At 39.7% G+C, this 11,085-nt stretch overlaps 1 protein-coding gene across 1 annotated transcript; it reads right to left on the reverse strand.

Moving 5' to 3' along the window:
• Positions 1 to 355: 355 nt before the first annotated feature.
• prxl2c (peroxiredoxin like 2C) lies at positions 356 to 9,989 on the reverse strand. The gene is made up of 6 exons (XM_068029016.1): positions 9,792 to 9,989; positions 9,240 to 9,308; positions 7,856 to 7,909; positions 3,387 to 3,492; positions 1,273 to 1,404; positions 356 to 483 (listed from the first exon to the last, which is right to left on the reverse strand). Exons 1-6 carry the CDS (start codon positions 9,987 to 9,989, stop codon positions 356 to 358), a joined length of 687 nt encoding a protein of 228 aa, XP_067885117.1.
• Positions 9,990 to 11,085: the final 1,096 nt, after the last annotated feature.

The following is an 11,085-nucleotide window of genomic DNA, read 5'->3' on the forward strand; positions in this document are numbered from 1 at the left end:
ATTAACTTTCTACAAATCCATGGCCCAAGAGTGAATATCTTGAATTCGGACATGGATATCTGCAAGCACGACAGGATTTTCAGTCCAGGGATAGAATATCCTGCAGGGCCCACTGATGGCCAAGCCTGAATTCTGGATCTGTGCCTCACGCCAGAGCATAGATATGAAAAGATCTACCCTAATTAAGTTAATAAGTTAAACTATTTAATCTGTTTTTAAAACAGCTCATTTGCAGTTCGATAAGTTTTGTTGAAAACACTTGCTTTCTGCTAGTTAAAAATACAGAAACTGTAGTAGTTTTAGGAGCTATATATGTGTGTGAGTTGAACAGAATCCTGCATTGTTTTCATTTTCTTCAAATGTCAATGGTTTGTGCTTCATTGGTGAAGTCCACTGTTTGAACTCCAGCCAGCTGTAACAATAAGTTGATCGGTGCATGATCCAACCTATTGGAATCAAGATGCCCAAAGTGAAGTTCATCTCCTGCCGAGATAAAAATAGATAATGGATATGTTTAGTAAGGCTTCCTATCCAATAAAATCCATTTTTGTAAATCTTCAAATCTGGCATGTCAACTAAAACATAATATAGAACTAAGCCATAAAGACCTATCAAGTCCAAAGTTCAATTTCTGGTCTATGCTAGTTACCTGATCTCAGTTTGAGGGGCAATACAATTGGCCCCAGTATCCCTGGGCTATGGGGAGGAAGAAAAATCAGTCACATTTTCTGATTGTTATCCAGTGACTTCCTGTTGAAAAGTATATATGTGAATACTGGGCAAGGACAGGAGCAGTTTTCTCTGTGATGGCTCTTGCAGTCAAAGATGCTGCTCATGGTTTAGACTCACATTAAGAATGGCTACTTAGGTGAAGTACCTTGTGAGGTTTAGTATCTATGGAAGCACAATTAAGCATGAATTAATACTTTAAGAAAAAAATTGTTTGGGTGAAGGGGAAAAATTTACATCAGAACGTTTTCAGCAAAAATATCGAATGCTATTTTAAAGGAACAGTTTTCCTAAAATCATCCATGAGTTAAAAATTAAAGTACAGAACCTAATACAGTAAAAGTTTTCATTTTGCAGTGATACCAAGTTGTTCAATAACTTAAGTCGTTCCATGCAACAGATGTATGTACATTTTGAAGGGTTTTTTTGTTAATCAGTAAAGATGTTTTCCCTGAATAATGTTCTTCAAAACTGTGACATCTGAAAAAGCTTTTTTAAAAAATCCAACAACTAGACCTTCTCAAGAAATCAAACTGAACTCACCAGGACCTACGATCAAAGCTCCACCTTGTTGATCTGGGTCACCCTGAAAGTCAAATGCTGGGCTCCTCATTGCATACCACATACTCTTAAGGATTCCAATCAGCATGCTTGATTTGACGTGGGGACTGCTTCCTGATAAAAGAAACCTAAGTGTCACTTTGAACAGAGGATGAGCATAGTAGATCCACTTACTGTCCTTGGGAGCCAAAGCACACAAATGGTACCAATAAGGTAGTTTATTATCAAGCTAACCATAAACAATAGATATTATAGAGTAAAACTTATTAAGGCTATTTACATTTTTATAAAGGTTCGTTTAAAAATTCTATTGTTTTGCAACACCTCATTAAGGCTATTTATAAACCATTAATTTAAAAATTATTTTTTATTTCCTTCCTTATTGGCCTACTGGGTAAATGTACCTTACTGAATGGCTCCAAGCTATTCAAATCAGGAAGCATCTAAGTTCTTTCGCTGATCTGTTCTGAGTTAACCGAGCTCAACTAAAGCAGCAAAAAAAAAAGGACTTCAGAGCCCCATGTTGAAAGAAAAAGTTCAATTGGAATTCCCATTTCTGATTGCTAATCTAGCAAACCCTACTTCAAGTACAAATGTGTGGCTATCAGGTGAAGGTAGGGTCAAGCACAACTCTGCCTGTGTCAAATAGCCTGTAGATGCTCACAGTCGAGGCTCATACATAAAGATTAGTTTCAAGGGTGAAGAACTGGAGTGCAACATCCAAGGGACTGCACTTCAATTTGCTGTCTTCAAAAGAGGTTGGGTGCAAACAAATTAATAAGTAAGCAAAAATGTAGGCATTTAATTTATCTGAAATGTTATTGGTTCCTTGTTCAGGATCTACAATAATAATTTTCATTTACTTGTCTTAACATTAAGTGCATATCATTCCACTCCCTGCTACATAATTCTTTTTCTCCTGGGTCTAATGTTTACAGTGAGAAGTTCCATTAAAAGAGCAAAATAAGGTATTCAGGGACTGTCCATCACTGACTTTGTTTTTCTAAACTTCAACAGACACAAGGAAAGCTAGAGATCAGCATTATTGCTACTATCTTTTCATATAAAAAGTAAAGCCACAGTCCTGTCCTGAGTGAGCTACAACACCAACTATGATCTGGATTTAACTCTGGGTGCCTAAGCGAGGTGACCTTGGATAGTCACACACTGTTGCAGAAATCAGGTAGGGGTATTTTCACTTCCTGGTATCTTTTAACATCCCATTTTCCACTCGTCCTGGGTGAATAACCTGGCAATTTCAATTCCCCACTTGGCCAGGTTCCGTCTGCCAGATAGGGTTAAAATCACCCTCTTTATGTTTAAACAGCATTCAGGAGGGCCAACAAATATATTTTACTTGTTGGAGCACAGGTCCAATTTATCACTTAACAGTAATTCCACCTTCTCCATGCTAGCAATCATGACTATAAAATGCTGTCTATACTGCCAGAGCATTAAAATATGGCAACTCGCTAATTATTGGTAGGACACGAAAATTAGAAAAATGCAGCAGCAACAAATTCACACTCAATGGTAACTATAAACAATCAACTTGCTCAGTTAAGTTTTCTTTGATTATAATTATTTCCATCTGTTCCTTGTTCAGTAAAAATATCTGTATATCCAGTTGATAAGTTTTTCTTTAAAATGTGAAGGAAACTGATCTGCTACCCACAATGACTCAGTATTCTTTGCGGTATTGAGCCATACATATATGGAAGGTTCAAAGTACAATCCTGGTAGGCGCTGAATTAGTTGGTCTGATCAAGGACCCTTGGAGGTGTTACTCAGTGTTCTTTGGATAGGGAAGGAAGGAATAAAATCAGCAAAGGTTCCCATTCCTCACTATGTTCACAAGAATGGAGGAACAAAATTCACAGAAGAGCCATCAACCACTTGATTTTTGTGTATTTTCTCCTGGCTATTAAAACACATCATTAATAAACTCTAGGATCCAGTCCTCTCCCTGTACTCTCATCCACAGCAGATGTGTTCTCCAAGCCCAGGGAGGGAAGTAAATATATTGAAAAGGTGGGTACATATCCTCTCATAAAGGTGCAATAATCACAAAACAGTATATAAAACCAATATTTTACCTGCTTGGTGGAATGTTTCCCCTCGCTTCATTTTTAATTTTTTATAAATCTGTCGTCTTGGGTCAACATAAATCTCACAAGTATATCCAGTTAGTTTGCAGAAACCCTATGAGTAAAATGATATTTGCTATCAAAACATATAATCTGCTGCTTCAGGTTAACAGCCTTATCATTGTGACCTTAACGCAAGCTGTTTCTTGCATCTGAACTAGAATACACATATTAATATTTTGTTCATGCTGAGACTGGTACCAAAAACTGATTCAAACATTCAAAAGCACATATATGGATTTATTGCCATTGTTCCATTTATACTGGAAGGATTGCTATGTAAAAAAAATTAACAAATATCTAATTTGAGTTACTTTGGTCTTGCGTTTGTTTTTAAATACTAGGTGTGGTGTTCTCAAGACCAGAGTGAGGTTTAGCCGAGTTTAGTAAGAGATATGAGACGGAGACAGTATGCTGCTGAAAGACCATGGATTCTTCTTTTATTCTTTTTTTTTTTACTTCTACTTTTCCTTTGCTGGCTCATTTGTATAGTAGCCTCAAGTGGACAAAATGCACAATGCAATTTTCCAAACACTACATCCCTCCCATTCTTAGTAAATGAGAGGCGTAGCATGTTTCAATAGTTTGTTTACAAAACTGTAAACAATAAACTTAAACAGTTCACTTCGTAACAGTCACTTAAGTATAATGAACATTTTCTCTCACGTGTAGGATATAGTCTGACATCAGGTGTAGTCTCATTTGAATCACGTCCTTCGTCCGAGATGTCGGAATTGAATTCAATGCTTACGAGAGTGGTGTTTTCAGTGCTTTGAAGAATGATGTGTTTCGTGCGATGATTTGTGAATGGTGCTTAGGAGTGATCATTGATCCTTTTGTGTTGGTCACAACAAATGGTTGGATGTCATAAGGGGTTGTTTGTTTTCCAACATGACCATGTTTCACAAGTACTTTATTTCCTGGCTTTAGCAGCGTAGCTCTAAATTTCATGTTTCACTCTGCATTTATTTTCATTCGATCGTGTTCGCATACATGTTGATCATTAGCTCCGCAGGGAAGCTCAGGAAGACGTGCGCGTAGGATGTGCAAGGATGAGTGTAGCTGGAGGTTCTCCAGTAGTCAAGTGAGGAGTCGCTCTGCAATTACAAAGAAAGAGATATAGCTCTTGCTTCCACCACTTGCTTTCAGCTGTAGCTGCATGTATCGTTTTTTTTCTAGCTTTGCTTAATCCTTTGACTTCTCCATTCGCTCTTGGCCAACGGGGTGTGATTTTTTTTTTTGATGAGTGAACCTAGGTAGTTCATGAATTTACTGAACTCATTGCTGTTGAATGGGGGTCCATTGTCACTTCTTACCATTTGAGGGATTCCAAACCAGGCAAAGATCTGGTCAAGCTATGGGATGATTGCTTTTGTTGAAGTTGTCATAACTAATTCCACGATTGGGAATCTGCTGCAGTCGTCGGTGACAACAAGCAGGTGTCCACCTCTGGGCAAATCTGCGAGGTCGACGCTAATTTCAATCCATGGTCCTGGAGGTATTTCGGACATCTTGAGAGGGCCATGAAGATTTGACATTGTGGTTGCCTGATATGGCAAACACTGATTTTGCGCTCTACCATGCAGTCAATTCCTGGGAACCATACCCTTTCCCTAAGGAGTTGTTTGGTTTTGATCATTCCTGGTATCCTTCATGTGCTTTTTTGACAACATATTCCCTCAATGAGTGAGGAATGACAATACAGTTGTTGCGTAATACGAGATCAGATGTGGTTGTGACATTGTGAAGACCTTGTAGTGCGTGAACAATTGCATTTGTAGACGCTCTCTCGATCACATCTTTCCAGTTTCGTGATTCTATAGCCTTCATACATGATTGCAAAGCCTCATCTTGTTTTGTTGCTGCTTTGATGTCAGCTAGTTTTAACGACTGGCATCGCATTTAGGCTTACATAGTTAAGATGTTGTTTGGCAACCCTTTCCTCACAACTAGTAGGACTGACTGTCGGCAGCAGATATCGCCAAATGTAGTCCGCTGGGTTGAGCTTGCCTGGCTGGTACTCAACATGGAACTCATAGTCTCGTAGTTTGAATATCCAACCTTCTATTCGAGTGGGTGGTTTGCTATGTGGATTGTTGAACAAGCTCACTAGTGGTCAATGATTGGTTATTACTTTAAATTCACTTCCATATAAGTATAGATGAAAGTGTAAGATACCTTATGTGATTGAGAGTGCTTTTCTCTGTTTGCGAATAACCTTGCTCTACGGACGTTAATGATCTGCTTGCCATTGCAACAATTGATGCTTTACCTGTTTTGTCTTTCTGCATGAGAACTACACCTAAGCCAGCTGGGCTTGCATCCATGATTAGCTGGGTGGTTTCCTCAGAATCAAAATAGGCATTTGTGCAGCTTGCTGTCAAACGTCGTTTGATCTCGTGTTCCGCCTGTTTGTGTGATTTATTCCATTCCCATTTGGTGGTCTCTCGTCAGATCGCGTAGGGGCAGACAGTGTAGCAAGGTCAGAAATGAAACGGGTGCAGTACATGATGAGTCCTCGCAGACTCCGAACTTCTTGCACATTTGTAGGATCCGCAGCATTTGCAATGGCTTCAACTTTCCCTGGGTCAGGTGATACTCCTTCACTGCTGAACACATGACTGAAGAATTCAATTCTGCTTCCATTAAACAAGTACTTGTCTTTGTTCAAGGTGAGGTATCATTCTCTGAGATGTTGTAGGCATGTCTCGAGTTCACGTTCAGTGTGGCCACAGATGAGAATGTCATCACCGATGTCAGTGTGCCTTCGATTATTCGTGTTCTGATTTTCTGTTCAACATCACCAAAGTCACATTTGGTTGCTAGTTTCCTCAATCGCGTGTAATATTGTTCAATTGTCCCTCTTCTTGCTTCGTGCATCGGAAGACAATACTTTTATATATTGTATTTTTCTTGGGTGTAAAGTTGGTTGTCGGCACACTTTTTTGCTGAGTCGTAGTGATTTTGCTCAGATGTAAGTGTTTCAAAGATATCTTCTAATTCTTCTTTGGAACTCTCTTCCTCAAATGGCAGTGGAAGCAGAGTCTTTAAATATTTTTAAGGCAGAGGTAGATCAATTCTTGAGCAAGGGGTGAAAGGTTATGGCGGGTAGGCAGGAATGTGGAGCCGAGGTTACAATCTGATCAGCCATGATACTTATTGAATAGCGGGGCCGAGGGGCCTACTCCTGCTCCTAATTCGTATGTTCACTTCCTTTTTGGAAGTAAACTGTCTCTCATATCTCTTACTAAACCTTACTCCGGTCCCGAGAACACCACAATGATGACAAGGTAAATAGAAAATGGATTTTGATTTTTGGAAGGTTTTGGTCTACTTTTTAGACAGCATTTTAAACTGGAGACTGTTAGAAACACACAGGAAGCTTGTACATGCATACACACACACTGATCTCTCCAAAATAACCATCCAATTCAAAAAATAATTAATCTCTGATCATTGCAGAGATGTTTCCTCTGAAAGGAATGCGATCCTTGATCATGCATTCTCACTGTATTGCTGATCAATATGGCATTCTCTATGTCCAGCCTACCACCTTTTGATGTGCATTCAGAGCCATCATCTGTATTCCCACATTGGGAAAAGTGGATGTGTGGTTTGAAGGCGCGATAGCAGGTTTTGCAATCACAGATGACAAAAGGAAAAAGGCCAAACTACATTAATAAAATCAATTACATCAACTGAACTTTTTCAGACTAATGAAGTGTCTGCGTGGGTTTTCTCCAGGTGCTCCGGTTTCCTCCCACAAGCCAAAGACTTGCAGGTTGATAGGTAAAATTGGCCATTAGCAATTGCCCCTAGTATAGGTAGGTGGTATGGAAATATAGGGAAGGTGGGGATGTGGTAGGAATATGGAATTGGTGTAGGATTAGTATAAATGGGTGGTTGATGTTCGGCACAGACTCGGTGGGCCAAAGGGCCTGTTTCAGTGCTGTATCTCTAAAACTAAAAAAAACAGTATGCTGTTGAAACACAATGGATTTGTCTTTTTTTTTTTTACTTTCACTTTCCTTTTGCTGGCTCATGTGTACAGTCACCAAGTGGACAAACTGCACAATGCAATTTTCAAAACACTATACTGGGTATTACAGATTAGGCTTCAATTTCCCTCTTACTCCACTCAAAAGGAAAACATTGAGCAGCCACCCCCATTTACATAGAATTTACAGCAAAGAAACAAGTCATTTGGCCTAATCACACAAGCCTCCTCCCACCTTATTTCATCTCACCCTATTACCATATCCTTCTATTCTTTTCTCCCTCATGTAGTTATCTAGCTTTTCCTTGTATTCCTACTTGTATGATTATCTAGCCGCAGAAATGGTAGATTCTACTGCAGTGCATACACAAGTAATGTCCTTTTTAATGGTGAACTGATTAACAACAGGAGTTATACGTACCTCAATATGGTGATGGCTGGACTGTCCAATAACTATTAGCCTGACGCCAACATCCTTCAAAAGACAAAGTAAGTAATTGGGTAATCTTCAATTGACACAGTACTAGTGACATCTTGCAACTACAATTTCATGTAACTGAGAGCAAATACAGCAGATGGTTTAAAGTTTAGCAACTAACAAGACTGGATACCAACACCGAGGCCATTAGAATTGGCAGTCGTGATTAAGAAAGTGTAAAACTATTTTGAGTTTTAGCATAACAGGGAAACCAGGGACTGTGTTTATGTGAAGCAAATCAAAAAATGTTAGAACTAATTGCTATCACTAAGCTTGGATATGGTAAATTTCTCCCCTTTTGATTTTTTTTTTTAAACTCCCTTTCTTTCCCAATGATTGTGACTCCTGCTGGGATACGGTTTCAATTTTCTCCCCTCATCCAGTGAAGATTTTTTGCTAGGGTATGGGTACCATTCATGCTCACCTCACCTTATTTGTGTGTGAACTGTGGCTATTTAGTAGCAGGTGGCATCACAACTGAGCCCTAATGTGTACTTGTCTGATCACACACACTACTTTTGACAGTTCATACTAAGAGTGAATCAGGAGCAGGAATCCTTGTTGGTTTTTTCCCTTCCACAAACCCAGGGATACAGAGACCAACTACGACAACATAGCTACTGCCTGAGCTAAGTTAACAGACTGGGGATTGATCCTCTGACATTCCTGAGTATATGTCTTAACAACTGACTGACTATGCTCAATTAACCATCATTGGAGGTGCACCTTTTAAAGCGACTGACCCAAAATGAGTAAAATTCAAATTACTTCATTAGTCTGAAAAAGTTCAGTTGATGTAATTGATTTTATTAATGTAGTTTGGCTCTCTCCCAAAAAATCTATGTGCTCAATAATTATGAAACACTACATTTTACTTCCCTCTCAACATCATCCAAATATTTTTAGCCTGAAAATCTGTCACTCTCTGGTCAACACACAAATCTTCCTCACTTGCCCATTTCCCAAATGTTGATGTAAGAATAAATCATCCTGAGCCATGTACTAATGGCTAAATATAGTGATTGATCACCTAAGGTTTATGGATACTTGTTCTTTGGGGAGGGAGATATTCTACCCCCACCAATAGTAACCCCAATTTAATTGTAAAACAATGATTCATCTTTGCAAATTGTTTTTCAAATTGAAATATTCTCCTATCCTAGAGACATGGTAGCTCTCCTGCCGATTGTTGGATGGTTCATTGCAGCCTTAGGGATTGTATACTAATTTTTTTTCATCTGCTTGATTGCCAGAACTCAGCATTTGTGATCAAGTTATATCAGCAAACTTAGAGGGAAAGAAGCTCTAAAATGTCTTTTGTGCTCACCTTCAGATATTTCTGTGGAATTTTTGCTAAATCCTCCACATACTCTTTGCAAGTGTAGCACAGAAAATGCTGAAAAATATCAACATTTCATGTCAGGTCTGAATAAAACAGAATAGATTAATAAATTAGCATGTGTCTTAACGTAGATCAATAACTACTGGTGCAATGGTTCCTTCTAAAAAGCATTTTACTTTCAACAAATATTGATGTTTGCATTTTGTTAACCTAAACTCTCTCAAATAAAATAAAATACTGGAAATAAATCCAAGCAGAAAATACACAGGTCATTCAGCACCTGTATAGGAAAAACACACTAAGGATTCAGATGCAAGATTCTACCTCAGAAATTTGAATTTGTGGGAAATCCACAAAACAAATGATGATCGCCACTTTATTTTCTCTTGCTCCTCCTCGTTTTTTAAATACGTTTTAAATTAATCTCCACCACTTAAGAAGGTAATTTTGTGTCTCTGCAACTGCTGAACTGTGTTCTATCCATATATAACCCCTGAACCAGACCTAAGCCGATCGGCTTTCCCCTGCCTCTCCTACCCTGACGAAAACCAGGATCGCTTTCCCCTCTCCATACAGAGCTGGGAAATGTATTCTGTTTCCCTGACAATCGACAACGAAGCAATCTTCAGCAGCCTTGATGTCGATGCTAGGAGGTGAGTCGAGTTGGTGCTGGAGGTTTCTGGTGATCTGTACGACTTGGGGAGCTCCAGATGCCATTTCCAAGCTGGTCGACATTGTAACTATTTTTGGAAGAGCCGTCACTTTAATATGAGCCGTCCCGCCCATTAGTTCTCCAGCACAGTGCACTGGACATACAGAATTCAGCGTCACGTTGGAAAGAAGGACATATGAGGGGAAGAGACGGTCGCCCACCTCCTCCTGGAATGTGCCTTTGCAAAGCAGGTGTGGAAAGAGATGCAGTGGTTTTTGTCAAGGTTCATCCCAAGCAGCTCTGTAACACAGGAGTCTGTGCTCTACGGGCTGTTCCCAGGGACGCACACCGAGACAAACATCAACTGCTGCTGGAGGGCTATCAATTCGGTGAAAGACGCCCTTTGGTCTGCCCGAAACTTGCTGGTCTTCCAGCGCAAAGAGTTGTCCACCGCCGAATGTTGCAGACTGGCACATTCCAAGGTCCAGGACTACGTGCTGAGGGACGCACTAAAGCTTGGGGCAGCCGCAGCAAAGGCTCAATGGGGAAAGGCCACAGTGTAAGGTTCCCCCACCAAGCTGGACTGAGGGGCTGGATCCATGGGAAACCCCTCGAACTGTATCGTTAATATTCTGAATTGCTGTAAATGTAAAACTGTAATTGACATGACAATTGTGAAACGGAAGGGTTGGGAAGAAACTCATGACAGTATTGAAGGAAACTGATCTCCTTTGCAATGTTTGTATTTTTTGGTGCTGTTTGGAAACTGTTTGGCAATGTAATTTTTACAGATTTTTATGAATAAAGTATATTTTGGAAATTTAAAAAAAAAATATGTATGCTTTCTAACCATTTTTGGAAGGCTGGGAAAAGGCTGCAAGAACTAAATCGCCTCAATAGTTGATTAGTTGCTGAATGTGAAACAATCTAGAATAATATGCAGTTTTTGTCTGGGCGCACTGTTTTGATTGGTCGGTGGATGGATTTGATGGGTGGTGCATGGGGCAGGCGTGATGTATGTCTGGCTGCCAATGATTGGTGTGTTACTGTCCCCCATGCAAAGATGGTGTGTGTGTGTGAAGTGGTGCAGATTCTCCCTGACAATTATGAAGGTTTTTTTTTAAAGCTGAGGCGGAAATCAGCAAGAAGCGCCAGGATTCGTCCTTTCCTGCAGTGGTG

The sequence above is a fragment of the Heterodontus francisci genome, chromosome 4, assembly GCF_036365525.1.
Source record: "Heterodontus francisci isolate sHetFra1 chromosome 4, sHetFra1.hap1, whole genome shotgun sequence".
Taxonomy (NCBI): Eukaryota; Metazoa; Chordata; class Chondrichthyes; order Heterodontiformes; family Heterodontidae; genus Heterodontus; species Heterodontus francisci.

What these genes read in the sequence shown, in the direction of transcription:
- prxl2c (XM_068029016.1), bottom strand. Translation starts at nt 9,989, where the DNA reads ATGTCGACCAGCTTGGAAATGGCATCTGGAGCTCCCCAAGTCGTACAG. An exon ending in GGAAACATTCCACCAAGCAG is followed by an intron (nt 1,405 to 3,386) that starts GTAAAATATTGG and finishes TTCTTTTATCAG; the next exon opens with GAAGCAGTCCCCACGTCAAA. An exon ending in AGCTTTGATCGTAGGTCCTG is followed by an intron (nt 484 to 1,272) that starts GTGAGTTCAGTT and finishes TTATCTCGGCAG; the next exon opens with GAGATGAACTTCACTTTGGG.